The 24992-nt window shown below is 37.1% G+C and overlaps 1 protein-coding gene across 21 annotated transcripts in view; it reads left to right on the plus strand.

Moving 5' to 3' along the window:
- The window catches only part of KCNMA1 (potassium calcium-activated channel subfamily M alpha 1), a 426636-nt gene that overhangs the window by 376791 nt on the left and 24853 nt on the right, over positions 1–24992 (plus strand). For all 21 annotated transcript variants that reach the window (XM_041475751.1, XM_041475740.1, XM_041475717.1 and 18 more), the window contains 2 exons: positions 2427–2651; positions 5809–6001. In XM_041475751.1, coding sequence (XP_041331685.1) covers positions 2427–2651; positions 5809–6001 — 418 coding nt within the window. The remainder of the gene's footprint in view (positions 1–2426; positions 2652–5808; positions 6002–24992) is intronic.

The raw sequence follows: 24992 nt of genomic DNA on the forward strand, positions 1-24992 counted from the left end.
TGCCCAAATAGGCCAGAGCAAGTAATGTTCCTACTCTGACTCTAGCATGTTGCAGTGAGCCCTGTCTATGTTTGTTTCATTCCTTTAACTGGGAAAACCATCAAGCTGACTCAAGTAATTAAAAATAATTAGGAGGCCTATCACAGTCTATTTTGAAAGTTTATGCCACTTGTGTTCATGTACTTATACCTAAGAGTAGCAAGTAACTAACCCCAGATCTCACACGCAAAACTGATTATACTTGAAATGAACTCCCTGGTGGATCTTCACTTTGTCGCACTTCATAAAGCTTTTCCCGAGTCTGCTCTCTTAGATTTTCCTGCACTGTGGCATGGTGTAGCCAACGATGATGACAGCCCCAGTTATTCTAGCAATCAGGGGTTAAAAGCTTGTCTCCAGTTCTCCTCAGGGGTTTCTGTAATAACTCTGACAATGCCTGGAATTGCAATATCAGTGTTTAAATAGTCAAGCAAGTAAATTCCAAATTTTGGAGATGGAGCTTTGAGATTGAGTTTGCCTGAACAGCTTTAAATAGTATCATTTATTTGTAATCAGCAAGCAAGAAGGGTTAGCCCTGCTGTACAGCACTTCGTAATAGAGATAAAAATCTTCCTTTGTGGTACAAACACATTTTAGCTGACAAACTACATGTTGCCCAACTTTGAAAAGTGTTCCCCCACAAATGGTACTTGGGAGTGACTCAATCCTCATCTCTAGGTTAGGCCATGTTATTTTTTTTCCACTACCAGCCTGTGAATCTGCAAGTCTGCCCCGGTTCTTTCTGCTTCACGCATCATCACCAATAAAGACCCTGCCAGCAAAATGCTTCCCTACACCTTTTCAAACTCACAGTCCACAATTTATGTCTACATTCATATCTATGCAAATTTAATGCTGTCCTTAGAGACCACACAAGTACAAATTAGTGCATAATTTGAAGATGATGAGATTTCCCAGGTTGTCTTCTAATTGATACTTGATGATGTCCCAATCAGAAAAGAATTAATTTTTCTGCCCAAGGTCTGTTTTGGCTCTGTGACATTCCTGAAGTATCAGGTAGTAAGAAGGGATTTTTGCCATATGTGGCTACTACATACAGATTTATGGAGTGACATTTTTTAATACCTGCTTTCAAGACTTGGTCTCTGTCTTGTAAAGTCCAAGTATTCCAGATTCATAGGCACAGGCATGTGAATGATGCTTCACTTGAGGATTCACTCATGTCTTCTGCTGTTTGGAGGGCCAAGACGACTCTCTTGGTCAAGCTGTATAAAAATCAGTGCTCTGGAGAAATTGAAAGCTCATGCATTTTTCAACTGATGAGAAAACTTCTAATCAGAGTTCCCATTCTTTTGACGTAATGAGCATATCTGCTGCATATTCCAATCTTAATTGCACACCACCATGCTTCTGTAATTTAGAAAAATGACATATTCTGTGGATAAGTGAGAGGAAAATTTTGTAGATCAGCACTGGTTTAGTTTTGTTCATTGGCAAAACTTGTGTGTAATGGTAGAGAGTGTACAATTTCTTGGCAATATGGTATCAGTGGTTCTCCAGCTACTTGACAGAGCACTACAATGCCAAGACTGGCTCCAGAAATGAAGGTAATTTTTTCCATGTGGCTTTATTTAATCGTCTTGGTGTTTGAGTTGCCTGCTCAACTGAACTAAACAATGCTGAAATTAGTGCAAAATTTTATTCTTTCACTGAGACAAGAAGATAATTCTGGACACCGTTTAAATATTTTCCATGAGACCTTTTCCTCAGTAAGTCCAATTGGCCTGAAAATTCAGTACTAGTCACAAACTTGCAATTTTATTTTGTTACTGAGAGAAGCTCTGTGGCATATAGTGGTGATCCACTGTAAAGCAGAGCAGTGTAGGGCATTCATGGATTGCTTCTCAGGGAAACAGCAGCTTATCCTTAAATAAGAGCTTTGACTCCAAGAGATTATGGTCCTCAACACACAAGATCTGAGTAATATCACAGAGCCCTACTAGGAACACTAGACACTCAACATCTTCCTTTTCACATCAGTGTTGAAAAAAACCTATCTACTAATTTGTTAACTAGGGTGTGATTTTGCATCTATTTTCTGTAATCCTTACCTTAACCCACAGTACTTTGTAACCAGATCACAATCCACATGTATAGAAACTTGCACAGGACCAGAATTTGGTCCAGTACAATGTCTTACCAAATGCTGAAGGATTTGCAAACTAGAACTTTTTTTTTCTACTGAGCACATTTAATGAAATATAAATAAGGGTAAAATGAATAGCTGTTATCAAACTGCTTCTTTGTGCATGAACAATATTGACAGTTGTATTTTTCCTGGTTTTAAACTCAATATATGATTTGAGATTCCCTTTGTTTCATTTTTCCCTTGTCTTTTTGTTTTGTTTTGTTTGTTTTTTTTTTAGACTCGAAGTGAAGCAGCGATGACAGTTTTAAGTGGGCATGTAGTCGTTTGCATATTTGGGGATGTTAAATCTGCTTTGATTGGATTAAGAAATTTAGTGATGCCATTACGAGCCAGCAACTTTCACTACCATGAACTCAAGCACATTGTGTTTGTGGGTTCACTTGAATACCTGAGAAGGGAATGGGAGACACTGCATAACTTCCCCAAGGTTTCAATCTTGCCTGTAAGTTCAAAAGCCATATTATTGATACTTTGTTATTTAGGACACCAGCTGGACAGATTCGTATTGACTTTGATCTTAGGCTTTTTTACTTTTGTCTACTTATAGGCCTGAGGACTTAGATTTTCCCTTTACTGTGTCTATGAAAACAGAGCCCTGTGAGACCTTATTAGAAGATATTTGCTGCAGTGTTTGGTTCCTCATCATCCTCATCGGCTGAATTTCAGCTGCTATCAGATGTATTAGCTGTGTTATGTATTGAACATCCACTGTAGTGCCCTGCATGGAGCTGGTTCTGATGTTGTGAGTTCCCTGACAGAATGATAGTAGTTATTTATGATATTATTTATGGTTTTATACCCACAAAACCTTTGAAAAAATTATTGTTACTCTGTCTACGTAATATTTATATGTATTCATAAAGACTTGCTGTGGACTGGCCTGCTTTATAAGGAACTCTGCCCTGGCATTTCAGTTGAGTCCTGTATGAAAGTACAGCAAAACCCTGACCCTTTTGAAATCAATGAAAAGATCCTATTGATCTTAGTAGACACAGCCACTAAAACTGCCAAGGTCCTTTTTCTCCTATAGATCATTATGATTCACTCATATGACCAAAATGTAGAATCCAGAGCTCCAGGACTATCAAATTAAGCCCTCCTAGATGGTGATCTTACGTGACCATAGCTATAAATGACACGTGGGAGCCCATGGTATAAGTGAAAGAAAATGCTCAGCATGTTATATAGCAAAGTTAGTTTAGAAGATAATGAAAAATTATAAGTTTACTTGTTCTTAGTAATTTTATTTCAGCAGTTAAAAATAAATAAATCAATGATGGACGTAAGTAACCTCAAGTGAATAATTGGGAAAATAGCTATAGAAGGAAAGGACTGTCTTTGCTTCTTGATTAATTCAGACTGTAGGTCTTTGTTACTGTAAATGCAGTTTTAGTGTTAGCCCTTGGCATTTTTCTGTAACCTGATCCAACAGATGGTGTCACAAGATTCTCTGCTGTCACAAAAATGGTGTCAATATCAGATTTGGTCAGTTAATATCCTCCTCTTTCTGCCTATTCCTTTTAATTCCAGTCACTGTGAAGGCTAAAGACTACAGAATCAGAATTAAATTGATAATACTGTTGAACTATCAAGCAGAATAGAATCCTGCCACTGTTGCCAATATATAATGTTTATCCATTATTATAATGTCGTTTTGCAAAGTTTTGATTCTGAATTCTAAAGAGGCATAAAAGAAATGAACGTGATCTTTACTTTCCCCAGTTTACGCCAAAATGCAGAATAGCTTTAGATTAATTTTGACTTAAACAGCTTAAATAGTTAGTTGATGCAGCTTTAAAAATACAGAATTTTATAAAGGAATTGTATCTGACATAGTAATCAAGGGTGCTGAAGGCCACACAGACTTCATTCCTGTTGCTTCCATTTTTTTCCAGCCTATCTGGTTCAAAATGGTGATATAAAGTTAAAACAGCAGCAATTTTCTGATCTAATTATACTAATTTTAAAATGTCTGTTTTAAAATTTTAAGTGTCTGAGGTTATACTTGTAGAAACCTGTTAAAGGGAGGCAACTTTCATAATTCTCTGTGCTTTGGTTCACGAGGTAAAACTTGCTGCTGATATCTGATGTAGATGTGGTTACAGCTGAATATGAAAACATTTGTTCTGTTTTTTAAAAAAGCAAAAGTGGAATTTAAGGTCTGTATTAAATGATGCCTTTAAGCTGCTGAGTAAACTCTTAAAAAGTAGGCAAATGCCAATTTTAAATATCCTCAGGCAGCCTTAATTCTGTCCCTTTGCATAAAATCATTAGGAGTGAGCCTTTAATTAATTACATGATTGCATATTATTTTTCCCCACAGGAACCCTGCTTCACTTGGTGCACAGCACAGGCGCAAAGGGCAGGATTAGGGTGGCTGGAATAATCATATTCTAACTTCGGAGCAGTTTATAATGAAATCATATCTGTTTGATACATACTGTTTTTCACAAGGTTTCATGCCTCAAATTATTGAAAATTACATGGAATAATTAAGCTGGCAAACACTGAATAAGAATTGAGCTCTTCCTTCACTGTGTGCATTTTAATTTCACTTTTGCATTGAGCACTCTCAGTGGAGTTCAGGAGATATTTGCAATGAATGATCAGGAGATGAAACACTAGGGTCTTGACTTGATTTTATGAAAGTCACTGCATGACACTGGGACAGTTATGTCTCCTCATCATCGGGGTCTTTGGGTACCCAGCCATGTGAGGCAGAAGAGCACAATCTAGTTTCCATTAAAAAAAATGGTGTGTATTTCCTGGACCTCGCAGCCCCTGTGACGTAGACTTAATATTCTGTAACTGCAGTTGTGGGCTGTTGAATGTGAAAGGCAAGTGTCATTTTAAACAAAAAATACCATGTTAAGTGTCATATCTCAGCTTTGTTAACTATGAAAATAATCCACAGGCTACCACAGCATTTCATTTTAATGATTCTCTGATTGAGGATTGTGGAACAGGGAATGTTGCACAAGCTGTGCCCATTAGGATAAAGTCCTGTTTCTGTTTCGAAGGGTTTAATCACACAGCTTTGAAGCTCAGTGTGTTTTCCTTCTAGAAGCACCAAAAGCGTGCTTCGAAAAGGATTAACCTTTTCTGTGTATTGCTTTAGGTAGAAAAAAATAGCTTTGTCCTGATTGCATTTCAAATGTGCAGGACACGTAATGCTTTCCTGTTTAAATTGCTGTTCTTTTGCCCAAGACCATTGTGATTTGGTAGTAGATAAATAGACATTTAAAACACCCCCCCTTGTTATATTCAGAGAGCCAGAGGTTGCCACATGATAGCAGCTTAAATCAAGACAATTTCAAGTCACCGATGAGATGTAGAATGCTGGCATTATTCCTGTTTCTTGTTTGTTAGTAATAGCTTGACTGAGTATTGAGACTGAACCTAAAATGCTGCCATCAGCACCAACTACCCTTTAGATTAGCACACATCTCCTATTCCCTGGCACATAGTTAGACCAGCTTAATGTCAGAGCATAAAAAAGATACTTGTTAAATAATTTCCCAAAGCTCCTTCTCAATCTTTAATTTGTTTTTCTTTTTTCTCCTCTTCTGCACCCCCCTTTCTTTCTCCCTGTGCCGAAGGGTACGCCATTAAGTCGGGCTGATTTAAGGGCTGTCAACATCAACCTCTGCGACATGTGCGTTATCCTGTCAGCCAATCAGAATAATATTGATGATGCTTCGCTGCAGGACAAGGAATGCATCTTGGCGTCACTCAACATCAAATCTATGCAGTTTGATGACAGCATTGGGGTCTTGCAGGCTAATTCCCAAGGTAAGGACTGCCCTATAATACTTCTCTGCAGTGCCTACAGGGGACAGGACCTGGCAGGAAGAATATCCCTCACTCAGTAATTCAAAGAGCCCTACATCAGCTTGCTTGACAGTTAAACCTGCTGATTGGTATGATGGCTTTTAAAGGGACAGTCACGTAGTTTCTCTGCTACATCACAGAGCACATCTTTCAGAGGAAAAATGAATGAACATGAAACTGGCATTTTTTCTCATTTTAAAATTTTCCCAGATAATGTGTAAAAACATAGTTTTCTCACTGCGGCTTCCTTTTCAGGGTGAGTTGCTGTACTATAACCGGTGATAACTTGCAGTTATTCTTTGGAATACCTGAATTCTGTCTAACAAAATTTCTTCTTATGTAAAACACATTGAAACTACATAGAAAATACAAGTTTTAATAACACAAGCCAAAAAGTAAAATTAAAAAGAACAAGAACTTTTAATTTTCTTTACAGCTTTGGCACCTTCTTGCTCAAGAAGCCACAGAGAATTAACTCAAAACTGATTTCTTCCCATGGTTTGACATGTACTCATCCCATTTAAGAACATTGAACAAAATCTTTCAATCTTTTCTGAGAGTAGGGGACTGATTCAAGGGTTGCCAAAGGCTATTTTACACCATCTGTGCCTGTGCAAAGCAGTCATAAGAACCCTGGCAAAGACCATCAGTGTAAACACAATCATCTTCCCATCCCTGAAGGGTCTTGCAGCTTATGCAGCTGAAGTCCTACCTTTGATAAACCTATAAACTGCAGCAGTAAATATTCCCTCTGGATCTAGTTCTGCTGTAAATGTAGGTGGAAAGGATTGTGCTTTGGTCTGCAGTTTCCCTGTGAGCCTGATCTAGAGATAGTATTCCCTCAAGGACTGTGAGAACTAAGATTAAGTTCAGATTTTCCTCTTTACACTGTAATCAGGAAGTAGGAATTATATGCCAAAAATCAGAGGTTGCACTGTTACTTCTTGAATATAGAAACTTGAACATAGAAAATTCTTTCTTAGAATCAGCAATAAAATAGTGGAATTTAATACTGGAATTAAATTGTACCAGGAAGCTAAAAGTTTGAACTTTCCAAAGTCAAATTGGACAGTTTTCTGGATAAGAAGTAGATCTAGAGAAGAAAAGGAAGAAACAGATTGTTTTCAATCCCATGAGTATTGAAAGTTTCAAATCTGTGGTCTGGAAATAACACAACCCCAAATATTTTAGAGTTCTTTCCTCACACTCTAACAGCTTGTAGTCATGATTAGGAAACTCATTGCAGAAGTGGAAAACAGGCATAGAGGTTCCTTGCTATGCTGGTTTAGCCCTGGGATCTGAAATTCTGTATCTCAAAACTAAATCTGTACTTCCACTACCAGGCTAATGGCTATTTGATGAATCTCTCTCAGTCTTGTACCACACACATAATTAAAATAATGAAGAATCTCTTCTTGAGCACAAACAGTCTGAGAGAATTTTCTATCTTTGCTCAGAAGTTAGAGACATTTCCAGCACTTGGCTGTTGTATTTTACCTCTGGGAGTACACAGGGTCACGCCATCCCTCAGTGAGGATAGAGAAACCTGTCAATATCCACTCTTGTGCACCACATGAACACCTGTCATTTTTTACTCTCCATCCTTGGAGGCATTCAAGACCTGACTGCATAAAGCTCAAAGAAGCTGACCTGACCTCATAGTTGACCCTGCTTAGAGCAGGAAATAAGACCAGACACCCTCCAATGTCCTTTCCAGACTGAATTGTTCTGTGACTCTCTAATACCCAGGTTGCTGCTACAGCAATAGCCCCTGTAGGTCAGGAAGTGTACACTGGCCATAGTCCAAATCCCTTTAGCCCTTTTAAATGTTGCTGATGCAGAGAAACAGAGGAACAATAGGTGAGCACATTCTTAGAAATTTTTGACATTTCTTCAGGTAAATACCAGATTGCATGTTAAAAGGTGACTCTTTCCATAGCTGTTCTGGGGAAACAGGGCATAGCATAAGGCAGGTAACCAGCAGCCTATTTTAAATGGGAGCACTAAACAAGGAGAGGTTCTTGCAAGCCCGTTTGCTTCAGAAAACTATTATCTTCACAGTAAATTCTCTGTTTATGAAATCCAAAACTCCTGAATTGGTTCTGTTCCTTTCAATACCAGAAATTTTCATGAAAGACCTTGAATAAAATGTTTAGACTGTCAGAAGCAGTTAGATCAGTAGAAAGCACAAACTTTACTGGAAATTATATGCAATGTGACATTTTTGTCTCTGAAATGCAGTTTTAACATATGGTGGACACAACTATCATGACAATTACATAAAGTAGGTGATTCAACTTTTGCTGGTCAACAAGCAGTGTATTAGAGCAAACTCACAGATTCTTACTGGCAATTAAGTACCTTTATTTATAGATCAAGATGTCATTTTACATTTGTGTATTGCTTGACATACTTAACACATTGGCTGGTACAAACTTGCAGTATTGCCAGTCTGAGTCTTTCTAAATCTTAATGCATGATTTTGAATTAAGACATCCTCATCAACATCATGCCTGGATCTTCTGTGTTATTCTTTTATGTTACTTCTGTTATTGATCATCAGAAACACTGACATTACAAAATACGGAGGTGTGGCAGAAGGTCAGTTGACCTGTGATAGGGTGTTGAAAAGAGAAGAAATAAAATATGTGAGCAGTCTAGGAAATGTATGGGGTGAGCTGCAAGATTTTTGGTGAGGGACTTAGCAGTATGACCTTACCCTTGCTATTCTGGGTAAATAAATAATATTATATATGTATAGTTATGTAGTCAGTAAGCAGTGGAATCTCATAAAACCCTGATATATAATTAATGTTTACATTTCTGAAAAAAATACAGTCGTTTAATTGATAAGTTATTGAATATATAAGGATCTTTCTAGTTTGTATATGTGATTGTTTCATTCCAGTTTTAGGCAAAAGATGACACCAGTACAATAAGGGTGCCATAAAACCAGGATGCCAGTTTATTTAACCATCAGATAAGCCATCATCGTTGGCAAGTGTTGAAGTACAGGGCTATATCTGTAACTCCTTTGCTTTAAGTTGGTAGCTGGAGGAGCATCCAAACATTTTGGGATTTCATTCCCTTTTTCCTAGAGTTTCATCCTCATCACCTGCTTTAACACCAAAGTCACTCTCAGTCCTAGGCACTTAAAAATGTATCTCTGTATCCATCCAAACATGCCCTTTCCAGCAAGGGATGTATCTTTGAAATGGAACCCAGGAGCAAGCTGAGAGGAAGGACCTTGTAGAAGGAACAGGTGGATGGACACATGACAGCATACTTTCATGAAAGGGAAATTTCTGTAACAATAGGGCTAGCAATTCCAAATGGATTAAGTTTACTGCTGAAAAATCAGCTCAGAATTAATCTGGTTTGCATCAACAAAGGATTTTCTCACTACTAGTGCAAGATGAACTTAAAACACACACAACCATTTTCATACAGAAACAGACTTGATAGTACTTCCTTATGGTGTTATAATATCCCCAGGTTTTTTAACTGATTAACAGTAATTATCTGGACCTTCTATAAGTAGTGCAGCAACATTTTTGTGCTCTGGCTTGCCTGTCTTGGGTCATAACTGATCCTGCCAGAACTGTATCTCATTCAAGCACAGTGCTCTGTCTTGACCTTCCACAGAAGAAAAATCCAAGTCAGAGTTCCAAGCCACTGGAAAAAAATAATAATCTGGACCAGAGCTACAAATGACCTAGCATATCCAGAGGGGATGGCAGTAAACTATCTAAGTTGTCAAATCTATGTTCATCATCAGCTGTCTGGCAACATACGACCAAATGCATGGCTACACAGAACTGTGTGTGCAAGCAACCTGTTTTCCTTAGGAAGAAAAGCTTACTAACAGTTCTGAAAGGAATTTTTGGTCTCCTTTACATAAAATGTGTACTCCTACTCAAAAAGAACAAGAAGTTCTTTCAAATCAAACCTGTGCTGTTCGAAGTTCTCATGTTGAAAGTGTGTCTCAGGGCTGTCTGCATTGATCGTTTCAAAGCTGACTGGGCAGCTCTGTAGGCTTGCTAGAGGTTAGGGCTGCAGACTCTAATGTCCTGAAAATGAGCTTTTGGAAATCATCTGGGCAGTTCATTGCCTTTGGGAGACCTAGAACCTAGATTCCAAGGACAGAAAGGCCAAAGTGTATCCTGCTGAAGCTGCAGCAAACTATTGTTTCATTAAGATATCTCAGATTTTGAAGTACAAAATGCTGTAAAGTGAGAACTTGGCCCACCTCTTCACAAAATTTTTTTATAAACTCAACCTTATTTTTGACCAGGAAGCCCTGTGTTTGTCTTTATTACCTCTTACAGATCTTGACTGTCTTCCTAGAAAGATATGTAAAGAGGTGTTTGTGTTGGAGAAAAAAGTCATCCCCAGGTTTTTATTGTCCTTTCTGTTTCTCATTCTGTTCTCTCAAACAGAAATTAAGATTATTTCATCAAGAAGTATTTTGGATACCAGACCAGAGAATAATAGATCCATAGTCATAACATGTGCCCATCAGTCATAGCATTTTTCCAAAGCACCCAGGAGGACTGGATATGTGATGGGTTCTGCCTTGGCTGTTAAGTTGGGAGACCTCCAGTAATTTTCCTTTCCTTCATTTTCTTGACATTTCCATCCTTTCTTCTTCAAGTATCATCTATTGACTATTGCCATTTAGTTTTTCACGTTTCTTGTTTTTTTTCTTAGAGTCCTGCTTTGTGGGGGTTTTACTTGTTATTTTATCCACCAGATGAATGTGGCTCGACACAAAATATTTATCTTCAGTTGTAACTAAAGCTGCTATTTGGCTTTCTTCCCAAAACCCAGAAAGACAATTATGCCTAACTGTTTAGAGATTTATAAATACCGTACCAGAGTAGCCTCTGGGTAGTAACTTTAGATATCCAACTCAATAATTTTCTTTTATTGGATAGTGATTTAGAGCTTATTTTGAGTCCTATATAATAAGAGCAGTACATTTCATTAAAAAACACTTACTAAACAATAAAGAAAAGTGATCTTATAGCTCCAAGCAGGTCTAAGTACAGAAGGGGGAGGCTGTATAGTAACATTTTGTCCATAGACATTCTAAGACAGATCACAGTACAGCAGTGTAGACGTATTTTAGCAAAGTAACAATTACAGCTGTTTTCTGAATGACTTCAACTTAGGAGAATTTTCCCTAGGAACACTATTTCAACACATGAGAGATCTTTTTAGGGGCTTCATTTACAGTTCTCCAAAAAGAAAGAATAAAGAGAAAAACATGAAGATTGGATGAACTCCTGGGTAATACATTTCATGCATCATGACAGGATTATTCTGGGGAAAATCCTATAAAATCAAGTAAACATACTCAGAATTTTATGCACTGACTTTGAAGTGTAATGGATTGCACAAGGTAAAATAGCCCTGTACAAGTTTAATTTCATTTGATCCAGTTCCTTTAAAAATCACTTATGACTTCATTGTCATCTCGTATTGGAGCTGTCTTAAACTTTGATTGAAAGGACAGAAACAGCCACAGAGTTTCAAAATATTTATTTCACAATCTGATAATTAATTCTTATATCATTGCAAAGTTTTATGAACTTAGTCTTACAATTTGCTGCAAGAAATTCATTAATAAAATGAATTTGAGAGCTGCTTTCTATTGTGATTGCAGATAATGTATTTTTTCCACTTCTACTGATCAATAAATCTTGATTGCTTTATCTCTGAAATGTTAGCAAAAGGCAGAACAACCATATTATTGGGATTGAAAATGAGAGAAAATCCTTAAGTAAGGGGAAAGGATAAAAACAGTCTGAAGTGCTTTGTTAGCAATGGTTTTTGCCATTTTCAGAGGTAACTGAATTTTAATGCTGTTAGAGAAAACTTTTCATAAATGCAAAGCATTAGTTTTATTCCTGAGGGGGGGGGGGGGGAGTTTAGTGTTTGTTGAATCTTATTTCTCTTATTTTGTAGTCATAAGGTTTAAAGTTAATGTTTCAGAATATAGGCTTGGATAATCATAGATGAAGTTAATTTTTAGGCTTTTATGAAATTCAATATTCTGTGGCAACTCCAGCATTGTTTCCTGTGTTTGATTTGTTATATTTCATGAAAATGTAAGAATAAAGAACCTTACTTTTTTAATGAAGAAAATCAAACTCTATTTAGCTGCACTAAATAATTACAAAATTGAAGGAGCTAATTAACCTCTTTAGAAAGCTTATAAGTAAATTTAAAATGTTAAATGTAGATGTAATATTAAAAATAAATAAGTGAATAGTGCTGGCAGAAAGTGAAAGATTTGGGGTAGTTTTTAAAAGTGTCAAAATGAGCTATGACATTAGCTTTATTCTTTTTAATACTTAGATTCCTGTGTGTCTTTGTATATCAATGTCTTTCAGACTACAGAATGCTTGTTATACTTAAAGCTAGCTCATAATTACCTAATTCATACAGATATTTTGAAAGATACTCTCCAAGACAGTATAAATCCTACCAGTCACATTTTCAAAAATGGTTTTTTGCGTTAACATCCAGGTTATTGGTTTGCAGGATTGATAGGTTAGTGTAGGAGTTAACACCCGATTAAGGATGTTTTTATATTGGGTTCTGAATGTTCCTTTTGTTAGCATCAGTTGTTGCAATAATAGTAATAATCCAATTAACAAAATTTTCTACTTGGTTGAATGATTATTTTTTAGCTAACTGAATTTTAGTTGATTGTAGTTTGGTTACATTAGAACTTTTCAAAACAAAGGCTGACCATCCTAAATAATGAAGTTAATAAGTGAAAAATTAGGTAAGAGCCAGACATGTCCCATATCACTATTTACTCACAAAAAAATAGTCCAATTTTTGAAGATCAGGACACTGTGATAAATAACTCAGTATTACCTTTTTGCAACATGCACATAATTTCTTATCCTGCTGAACTAGATGGATCAGTTGATAGCTGTTATTTATTTTATGGTAGCACACTGGAGCTCTAGATGGAATTAAGAGCTTGTTGTCATAGTCCTGATATACACAAGAATAAAATATGGCCTTTGCCCTGGCAAGTTTATAATCTGATGCCTTGCTTGTTCCAAAACTTATGTGCTCAATGTTATACAGGTTAATAAATCTCTCTGACTTCAATGAAACTGTCCACCTGTGTAAAGTTAGATTATGTGCAGGTCTTTGCAAGATTTGGACTTAAATAAACTAAAGAGTATGGTTGGGAGAGAGGCTTTTCACTTAACTTTTTTCCTGTGCTGTAGAAACCAGCTCTGTTAGGACTTTACTAAGCTTCCAGTCTTCACATGAAACCCTTGACAGGAAGGATCCCATGCAGCATCCTTCACATCTTTTGGTACCTTTCCTTGCAGCTGGACACTAATGTTGCCTGCTGGAATTACACACACAAAGTTTCCCACCTCTCTCAAAGTTTTCCTGGAAAGAGAGAAAAACTATTAAGAAAAGAGGGGTTTCAATTCTGTTGCTTACAAAACACTAAAAATGTGCTGGATGAATGGCTGGAGAGACATATTCCTTTGACACAATTTCTCTGTTTTTGAGAAGTACTGTAAGGTCCTACCCAAATGCATTTATATTTTCACAATTGTTTCTTCCTCTTCTGCTTTAAGGTATCTTCTGCTTCAGCCAGAGAAAAATAAAAGAGGGTGAAGGAGGTGAATAATACAGTACATCAAATATGTGATCTCACACTTAAACTATATTTAAGCATCCCAAAACTGTTAAATTTATGGTAACTCAAATTTATTATTATTTGCTGTTCAACATCTCAAAAGCAACCCCCCTATTATGAAGGTGTACTATTTTGTGCATTTCTGATGCTGAGGAATAAAAAAACCGCATTCTTTTTATGAGCATTAATTATACACCAGGCAAGGAAGCAATTGCCTCTATGTTATGAAATATTAAATCAAAATGCTTCCTGTTCCCAGATGTCCCAGAGATAAATACAGCAGTATTTTGAAGCCCCACTTGGAGCTGTTTTCCCTGCAAATTTATAGTTTTGTCTCCATTTTCAGAAAACCCTGTTTTATGTGAAGTATAGCACTCTTGGTAGTTTTTAAGGAGCAAACTCCTCTGGAGTTGCCTATGTAGGCAACAACTCTTATGTAGATTGCACACAAGGGATCTGAAGTTGAAAGGCTCCTTTAAGATGACAAATGGGTTGAAAGTGTTATTGTCTTTGATTGCATGCCTTACATCATCTGTATGTAGGAATAAGAGAGCTATACTTTATCTTTAGCCATTTTATAAATATTTAAGTCCTTAGAGTTGCCTAAAGATATTAAAGCATATTTTACAGTAGTTGGAATATAAATATTATATATAGCACAAGATACCAAAGTAGTTTAATGAATTCATAATTTTCTGTTCACTTTTATTGGAATGTGTTTTATGTTCCAAAACTTCCATTTAAAGAATAAGAGCCCATTCTGCTCCCTGACAAGATGTGAGCTGATAGTGAGCATTATCAAGGTTCCCTTAAATGCTGATATGAGGCTGCAATTAGCAAGAGAAAAGGGCACATGAGTATTAGAATGTACTCACCCACCTCTGTGTTTTAACTTTAAAAAAAACTATTTTTAACAAACCATATGTAAGTCTTTAAGAAAATGTAAGGTGTTTTGCATATCCCTCTGTGTATTTTCTAAAAGTTCTTAATTGCATAAGAAGATGCATATCTAGATCCAATTATACTGAGGAAATTTTTTTAAATTTGAATTTTCAAAAATAACCATAGAAATATTATGACATTAAATGTGTAAAAGGTCTGTGTTTCGTGGCTTTGAATACAAAGGTATGTTGTTGTTATAATTCTAAATCTTTCAAATTCCCATCAAATATAAAAAATTCTTTTTAATATTTCACAGTTTAACTATGTCCCAGTAGGAGTCCATGCTGGGTAATGCTTGCTAATTACCCACAACAAAAGTAGACACACAATGCTGGTAAATTACCTGACCCTTTGCATTTTAATGAGACAACAAGGATTTCATGAAGTGATGTTGTTTCAGTGGTTAATGGTGTCAGCAATGTTGTAATTGTAGGCTGAGGCACATTAGCTGCACAACCACATGTAGGAAGAGTTTCTCTCAACAGGCCCTTTGGAGAATAGAACAGGGTATTATCATTAAGCCTATGTCATTTGCATGCTGCTAATCACTTACTTTATTATCTTGTGTATCCATTGTCTTTCTTTAATTGCTCTTTAAATGAAAATTAAAAATAGTTCCAGTGCCCACGATACTTGTGATAGCATCTTGATTATGAAGATAACTTCAAGAAAATGGAACATATAGATAATATATTGCAGGAATACAAGATAGTTTGAAAGTAATGTACCACAGCAGGCAGCCTCATGAGCGTAATTCTGGTGTCTTTCTTTGCTTCACTACGTATTGTTTGCTTAATAAATGGTTATTTATATTCATAAAGGTGATGGGGTTTTTCTTGAGATCAATGTCACTGGTTTTGCTTTACTGTGGAAGAAGATACAAAGCGTCGGTATCTAGCAAGCTTTACCAGTCTAATAGCAATACAGGAGAAAGCTAGATTTTTGTTCTTTCCAGTTAAATCCTAGTCTGTGATCTCCAAAGCAGAAAAGCAGAATCTATCACCTGCTAGTGATTTGTAGAACTTTGACAGCTTTAGATAAAATTTATAAAGTTCTTGGCATTCTGTTTTCAAGACAGACCTCTTGATTTAAGTTTGACATGATTAAATATGAGACAGCCCAGGCATTCCATAATAAGCATTTTCTAAAAGATTGTTAGCTTCTGGTTATCAAGAACCTGCTAGTTCTTTCAGCATCTGAAGGATAGGATATTCAGGCTGGCTTTAGGCACAACCTTTGTTGGAGAATCAATACTGAGGTGCTCCTAATAATACATTCTTTTTGCAGCTTTTCAACATCTGAACAAACCAGAGCTGGAAAAGTAAATTATTAATTTTGTAAATGTTATAGTAGGAATTTTTGTTGAAGTTCTGAACTAGTTATTGTAATTTCTATTCAACACACCCAAATAAGTTTATGGCTAATGGGAGTTTTTGTAGTGGCTTATTTAGAGACAAGATTAAGATCTTACAAAATGTCTGTAATGTCATAGCAATATGTGATCTTTTGCAAACTTTGTTAGAACTTTGAAGCAGATCCTGTGGAAGTATAATGGAGATTCCACCTTTCATGTTGATTTGAAATTTGGTTGCTTGCTTAAATTTTCTATTCAGCTTTAATTGTCAAATACTCTAAGTACTAATTTAGGAGCATGATTACTGGTTAGTAGTGAGAGGGAAGGTATCCCTGCAATGTTAACGCCATACATATTTTCTGTAAGTTTTACAGAGTTTTTACTTAAATGCATAGACAGGCTTGTAGTATGATTGGATGCCCATGTAGGGTTTTCTGTTTCAAAATTCCTGCCAGTCTGCTTGTTCTGGGGCTTAGTAATGCATCTCCAAGAGAGGGCAAAGACAGTCAGACATTTTTGAAACAGCTTCTCTAAAAAAAATAGAAAAAGAGACTAAAATCAGGCTGTGTAGTGTGGGGCCTGAGAAAATATTTCTTACTTGTTTAATAGATTACTAGGACTAACAACCCTGTAGTTACATTCTTAAGCCATTAGCCGCAAATGTGAGCTTGCTCAAAAATAGTTTATGCTATAAAGAAAATCAAATTCAGAACAGGTGCTTGGACACTTCACACACCACTTCAGTGGTGTGTTTTAGAAACTGTGTATATCTGTTGTAAATCCTCAGTTAATTTGCAAATTGTTACTATTTTAATTTCTAATTAAATATCTGGTTCTTTAGTGGCAGTGTTAACTCATCTGTCTGAACATATCTTCCATTTTCAGTGGAAGATATAGACTGAATTATATAGATAGAGTACTTCTAAAAATTTGAACTGTGTCTAGATTTTTTTTTATGGCAACTTGTTCACCATGTCACGTGTAAATCGGCCTTTACAACTTATCTGCAGATTTATATTTTAGATTGGCCCAAAATTACCACTTCTTAAACTGTCTCACTAGCGACAAAAGCCCACATTGCAACTTGAATATTTATTCTCAGAATCCTATCAAATAGTAATAAATAGACTAAAGACTCTCAGAAATATTCAAAATGCCTAATTGAAAGGAAAGCTATTTCCACTTATATTGGTACTAATGAAATTAAAACAAGGAAGAAAACATTTTATTTTGAATCAACCCTTTTAACTCTCTACTGAGCAATAATGGATAGGAAAGTTAATGTAGTAAGTGTTTGTAGAGATTAAAGTAGTATTTAGATTCATGGATGATAATAAGTAGTCAGTGTGAAAACCAAAAAAACACAATAAAACAAAACAAGTAAAACCCCACAAAAAACCACTGGAAGTTTTCAGGATGTCTATACTGTGACTAGATACTCTAGTATACGTTTTATGATTGCCATTTAATTTTCCCTACTTAAAGAATACCACATTACATTTGACTGTTATCACTGTCTTTACCAGCTTGTTTGCTAGTGTAGTGGGTTTTGGATCCCATATAAATAAAATAAATAAGGAGCTGCTGTAGAGACACTTCTGCAGATACTTCTTTAAATACAAAAGGACTGAGCTGTCAGAGGTAAGGAAAACTCTTATAGATTTTAGAAAAAACTCTGATAAAATAATGAGTCATTCTGTCATGATAAGGAATTCATTTTCTTTTTAAGATTAATGTTTGTAAGAGGAGAAAGACAGTAAGCCAAAACAGTGCAAACTTAGCAATGGAATTTTCTCTTAAGAGCAGACTTTACCTCACTGGTTTTCTGAACACCTTTCCTTTTTTCTTGATGTACTTGAGCAAATTACCTCTTTATTTACACTGCCGACTGTATGCTTTGGATATGGCCATCAGAGGCATAGGTTGCTCTCTGAATTCTTGATTCTCACTGAAGCAGGGGTTTCCACACTTTAGAGATGGAGTGCACCCAGTGGCACCAGTGGTATCGCTGCTGATCTTCAGACAGTTTTACTGACACAACCTTAGGCATTATCAGGTATTATCAGCTAATAATATAGCTACATGTTACTACTGGTACAGCATTCAAGAATACTCAATTAAAGAGCTACTTCAGATTCCTCCTGATTCCACAACTGTGCACTTTCTTTTTGGTTTTTTAAATGGTGGGGGGGGGGGGGGGGGGAGTGTGAAAAAAAAAAGGAGTAGAAAGAAAAGGTTGTGTGATTTCTTGTGCTTTCCAAGGGAAGGTTGGTTGAGTTAGCTTTATATAGACTGGTATAATTAAAATCCACCTGATACTCATTTTCACTCATGATATCTACAAAGATGTCTTTAACAGACATGCTGCTCTGAAGTTGTGTGCTACAAAAGGCAGTATTTGAATGACAAAGAGCATGAGTGGGGGGATTTTTTCCCTATTTATGATGTTCAATTTGGAGCACTGGTAGAAAGTTTTGGTTTGCAGAAAACCTTTGTAGTGGCATGCTGAAAGCTTGAGTGCCAGAATTAAATTCCATGTTAAAACCTCTTTTAAAGAAAATATACCCACACATGAACAAAAGATCCATGTTCCTTAACTATGAGAATTTAATAAAGCCCTGAAATTTTTAGAATACTTTTTTTATTTTTTAATCACCTGCCTACTGGAGCTTGACTATTTGAATAAGACAACCTGTCCACTAAAAGCTTCTCTAGGATTTGGTGAAATCTGGCAGGACAGGACATGTGCACAATGTGCTCTCTAGTCAGCAGGCTTTGAGAAGTTGCATTTTACAATACAGAGTAATATAGAAGAGGAGGTTTTGTATACTTGCAAATAGATTAGACTGGAAATACACAGGAGGGCCTATGAAGCATACCTGCCAGATAAATTAGAGGTGGTCTTGATCTGAATCCAACCTGTCTCAAAGCTCAGCTCTGGGAATTCGGTTCAGATGTCTTTGATAAAATGGGGCTATAGCCTTCACAGCTCAATCTTTGATCCCCAAGACAGCCTTGAATGTGGGATTTTAGTTTTGACACAGCCTGTAGAGAAATTAATGATATTTTACCATAGGTTTCCAGCTCAGTTCCAGCTTGAGTAATTTGCAAGTCTGCTGGCACTATTTAGCCCACACAGACCATGAAGTCGACCGTAAGTAAGTCCAAGTTGATGGAAAATCAATATTGCTAGAACAGAGTGACAGATGTTGATTATCATAAAATGTCTGTTTAAGCATTTTGTATGTATCCATTTCCTCACTGCAAACACCTGAATTTTTTGTAGAACTTACAAAGTAATTGTACTTAAAGATGTGGACTCGTCTGCTAAAGAAATTTTCAGAATACATATTCCAAAAAATGACTGCTGTCGTTATTACTGTTGCTGCTCAGGGGAGCTATTCAGATGCCTCATTTGTTGGAGCTTAATAGATTAAAAGTCCAAATTGAGTCTCATGATATAAACCTAATCAAATTCTAATCTGCATAATTTTCCCATAAGCAGCAATGGGAAATTTGTTTAATTTATGTTTCAGTAGTTGCCAATCAGATGTTGGACAACGCTGTTATTTTATTTTTCAAATATTTAAATTGATTACTTGCTATAATATCTGTCTTTGCTCTTCCTTTTACACTAAGGAAAAATTTACTTTTTTAAATATAATTACATAATGTAGTGTCTCATCTAACATGCCAATATATAATTTTTAGTGGTGAGTTTTCCATTTTGTTTCTAGTTACTGAATACCTGTCTCTCTAAACTAGGTAATGTAGCTTAATTTATTTGATCATTTTTATTCAGCATATTTATTTTTGCCTGAGGTCTAAATATGCAGAGTTGATTAATGATTAAACTGAAAGGAGTTTGGCATTGTTATATACTAAATTATTTTGGCTGCAAACCTGTGCTACAGTTAGATGCTACCAACTTTGTGCCCTAGAAGCACCTAGTGTAGAAAACTATTACACAGTAAATGAAGAGTAGGAACAATTAAAATATAAAGTTTCTAAAAAAGTAGCTAAAATAAGGGAAATTTAATTTTGTTTACTGCATAGAGAAATAGAGTTTCTGTTCAGGCAGATTTGAGGGTAGTGCTATGGCTAGTAACTACATATTATCTTACTTAAAGTGAGAAAAACAGGAAGAATTGAACATTAAGGCTGTGCTCTGCAAAGTGTTAGTAAAGAAAGCCCTTTTTTTTTTTTTTTTTTGGTAGTTTTGGGTTGTGTAAGCTTGTGGTGAACCTTGGCAGAGTTAGGGTTTGGGTAATTACCACATAAGATTTTGTAAAGGGAAAAAGATTCCTACAAAGCCAACAACAACAATAGCAAAAAAAACCCAAAAAAACAAAAACAAAAAAAAAAAAAAAAAAAAAAAAAAACAAAAAAAAATAGGCAGTTTCAGATGGACTTCATTTTTTGGGATGTGTATGATAGTGAAACTCAAAATGGCACTTAAACTGGGAAAAGATTTATATAAGTACCTGTTAACAGACCTCTCTAAGTTATACATGATTCTGCTCTAGGCTTAAAATATTACACTTTTCTAATATATTATGCTGTTCACAATTGAAATGGAATCAATGTGGTGTGATTCAATGCTGGACCTCAAGATGATGAAACTCCAATCCTTCTCTTGATCTTTGTTTTTACGGCTTAATCCTGCCTTATTAGAGCAGCCCAAGAACCAGCAGGCCTATAAATCATTTATACTTTCAGCACACGGGGCCACTAACTCATCCAGGAATGGATCTCACACTTTGGGGAGTGGAAACTAGCATGGAACCCACTGCCCTGTGCTTCCATGAGAGCTTTGATTTGGATATTTTTACTGTAGGTTTCTGTAATCCAGCAGAAAGTGAGCAAAGGGACATTAGAGAAGAGCACTTTCTTGGCAGAAAGTGGCAGCTGGTTCTCTGTGACATTGTCTCTCAGAATTCAAAGCTCCAGTGTTGTTCCAATCCCAAAGCACTGGAGGGTTGCTAAAGTTGAGAAAGATGTCCTTCTTCAGCTTCCACTCTCTGTAGATTTACCTTGGCCTGTGTTTGGGCCTGGAGCGTCTCTGAAGATGCTCCCTCTCTCTGAGAGAGCTGGGAGCTTATGGAGTCACATCTGGCCTCCCACATTCCTCTCCTTTTCCAGACCTTTAGTGATAATCTCCAAGAGATTATTAGATATTCAGCACAAATAACAGTAAAAGTCAGAACTGGAGCCAGAATTTAGGATTTCCAGGTTCTCAGGCCAAACTACAACTCTCTGTCTCAGACCCCATGGGACACTGAAGCTAGAATTGTTTCTAAATTGAATGGCTGTAACAGATTCCCATGAATGTCAGCAGCTCTTTAGCTGCATGACTGCTGCTGAACTTTCCAGGTATACCCAAGGGCTGTACTTTGGAGAATAACAGGTATAGTCTATCATTCAATTGAATTCACAGGAATATTAATGACATTGTCAGCAAACAGTAGCAAAGGGATACAACTGTGAGGTCCTTTTTGAGAATTATTTCTTTTTGGCTGGCTCTGCTTAATGAAAATACTTGTCCCATATTTCTGCATGATAACCTGTCGAGGGCGTGTTTGGCAGTTCACCACTTATGTGTTATTCATATATGCTCAAAATATTATTGTTGTCTCATATTCCTCAGGTGAACCAGAGGTAGCTGAATGTACGTATGCTTTTTAAATTATATTTGAGGACTTTAGTGCATATATCACCCAGTGAATGCCATGACATCTTTCCCTAAAACAGCATTATTTAAAGGGCGCTATCAGTTTACAAGGTGCTTTAATAACAAGGCCACAACCTTTAGGTATGTCAAGTGGATTTTCATTTTGGGATAGTGCCTTCTGCCTGCACAGAGTTCCAGTTTAGTAATATATATATATTTGAAAAGGAAGAGAGGAAAAGAAGAAAGGGGCAGAGAAAAAGGGGAAGAGAATCATAAAGGATCCATTATGATCCTTAAGAACAGAGGATATCTTATAAATGTAGCATAAAAATCCATTTTTGTGAATATGCCCATCTGGGTCTTGGTGGAGTCAGTGGAACAGAAGCAGTGCACATCCACAAGACAAATTTCCCTCTACATTAAAACCCCAGTGAACCTTTGTTGGTCCCCTCAGCAAACTCTAATATATTTACTGCTATAAGGAGCAAACTTTCCTGCATTTTATGGAACATTACTCAGTAAAGTGACGTGCAAAGAAACAAAAATTATGGATTATGGCCTGCACAATCAGCAGATCATTTGGCTCACACATAAGCAGAGCAAAATTGGTGGTGCTTTCTGTGGAAAAAAGACATGTTTAGCCATGGCAGCATTCTTTAATTTTGAACTTCATTGCAGTGCCACTGTGGATCTCAGAATACCTGCATGTTACTGCTGAGACACTGTTAGTGCCTCCCTGGGAGGACCATGGGTCAGCCTGGCTCAAGGGGCACAGAGCTCACGAGCCCACTGCTGCTCATCCCTTTGTAGGTGGTATTTTGTAAGGGCAGTGAGGTTTTACAGCCACCTGGCCGTGCTGAGCTCACAGCAGGGGAGCACTTGCATCCCCTGGTAAAAAGGGCTTGCTTCATATTACTGAGGAAATTTCCCCTGCGTTCTCTTTCCATGAAGGTGAGAAAATCTTTAAGACTTAGATTTTTGCTCCTGATGCAATTGATTGTTTTTTGCCCACTTCTGTGAGCAGTAGTAACTTAGAGGGAGCTGGGAAATGCTCTTTGCTCAAAATCAAGACGTTGGACCATCAGCTTTCTGCAGAGACCTGCAGGAGGCTCAAACTCCTGCAGAGCAGATAGCTGAGGATGGACATGGGAGTCCCTGCCTGTCGGGGAGGGACGCTGCTGCCAGGAGAAGCTGTGACTGCTGACTGCCAAGCCTTACTGATTTGGGGCGTGTCAGGAGCCCAAAACCTGTGTTCCTATCAGAGCTGTGATATTCTTAATCCACTGCTTGGCAGTATCTTGTTTCAGAGACAGATAGGGGTGGGCTGCCTCCTTCCTCAGTTTGATCAGGGAGACCTCATTGCTCTCTCCAGCTACCTGGAAGGAGGTTCAAGTGAGCTGAGAGTTGGTCTCTTCTCCCTGGTAACAAGTGAAAGAACAAAGGGAAATGGCCTCAAGATGTGCCAAGGGAGGTTTAGATTGGATATTACTGAAAATGTATTCACTATAAGGGTGGCCAAGCATTGGAACAGGCTGCCCAGGAAAATGTTGGAGTCACCATCCCTGGTGGTATTTAGGAGATGTTTAGCTGGGACACTTAGTGACATGGTTTAGTGGTGGACTTGGTAGTGCTGGGTTAGTGGTTGGACTTGATGATTTTAAAGGTCACTTCGAACCTAAATGATTCTGTAACTCTTATGTTATAGTGATTATCACTATAGCCAATGGTGGTGAGTTGACTGTGACTGACAACTAAGTTCCACAGTGAGAAAAAAGCTCATGGCCTGAGATAAAGCCAGTTTAATAAATGAGGAAAACCAAAACAAGCCACAAAAAAAAAAAAAGAAAAATTCAAGTGATACCAAGTGAGCCACTCACCCAGTACAGCAGTTTAGTACCAGATGCAGTGACTACTGGAACAAAAATATGATTTTGCTTTACCTCCAATTGTAGGCAAAGAGAATTCCCTTCTCCAGAAGTCTCCACGCTGCCACTGCATTTGCTTCCACAGGCACTGTGCTCAGACTTGCACAGGCATGTGAGTTTTACTAGAGGTTGCTCCTGTTAAGCAGTTGTAGCCAGAGCTCCCCCAGTTGTTTGTAGAACAAGGAGATACTGTGTTTGTAAGATCACAACTATCAGCCCTGTTTTGTGATTTTTATGAGCATTAATGGAACAAGGTTTGGGGACTGAAGGAGAAAATGGAATATGAAAAGGAAAATGAAAAGAGGCTGTGAGGAAAGCATGTCATTTCTAAATGAATGCTCTGTGCAGAGGAATTGAATCTTTTCACAGCTGAAAATGGATCTTAAATCTGATGCCTTAGCTTGTTTCAGCTTCTGTAATGAAATAGAGTTTTCCTAATACCCTGTGACCTGAATTTCTCCCTGCTTTATGGGTGCTATTCCTTGACGTACAAACCTGTATTTTCTCAAGTCAGCATTTGATGATGGATGTCAAAATACAGGTCATGTATTATGCATATAGCATTACCGATTTAAGGTGTTTACTTGTCAAGTTGAAGAAATTCAAAAATGTCACATTCACTGAATCTGCACAGCTGTCACTTGTAGTTTTTCATGCCTTTAAATGAAAGTTCTGATAAAGCAGGTTAGTTTCCTGCACTTTTTTTTTCGTTTCTCTTCTGGAGGAAAAAAATAGACAGCCTGTGTATGGAAATTAGTTTGTGACTTGGGAGCAGGAATGTGTCTTGAAGGTGTTTGATAGCTTGTGACTCCAAACATAAGCACACAAAATCCCCAAATATTTTCTTTTCCTGGAAATACTCCACGATTTTTATATTTCTTAAAAGTAAATTTTTAGAAGTGTCTGAATTAAGTATGAGCAAGGAAATTAAATTATCAGATACTTCTCACGTCTTTCAAGACAGTAGGATGAAAAATATTACGGCATGAGTCTATTTTTCATTCAAGGAGAAAACACAATCCCTTTAACATGCTTCCTGCATTTCAGACTGAATGCACTATGTGTGCAGTGTGCAATTACAGAGCTTCTGACAGTCTGTGTCTAACAAAAATGCCACATTTACTTCAATCTTCTGACACTATCCCAGGAAGACAAATATTCTAAGGGTTAGAGAGGTGGCTACAAATGGCCTTCGATGGAGAGTGTGCGTGTCTCTGTGTATGTGCAGTGAAGGGGAGGCAAGAAGATCTTGCACATTTAGCTGAGTTACACTAGCTTACTTCAATTTGCCTGTAACTGGTAGGAAAATACTGCTGTGCTCCTACCACCTGAAGGGCCTGAAGGTGGTTTAGGGAGTGCATCCCCAGATGTGGGGG

This window comes from Pyrgilauda ruficollis, unplaced genomic scaffold (assembly GCF_017590135.1).
Source record: "Pyrgilauda ruficollis isolate IOZ18807 unplaced genomic scaffold, ASM1759013v1 scaffold11, whole genome shotgun sequence".
Lineage (NCBI taxonomy): Eukaryota > Metazoa > Chordata > Aves > Passeriformes > Passeridae > Pyrgilauda > Pyrgilauda ruficollis.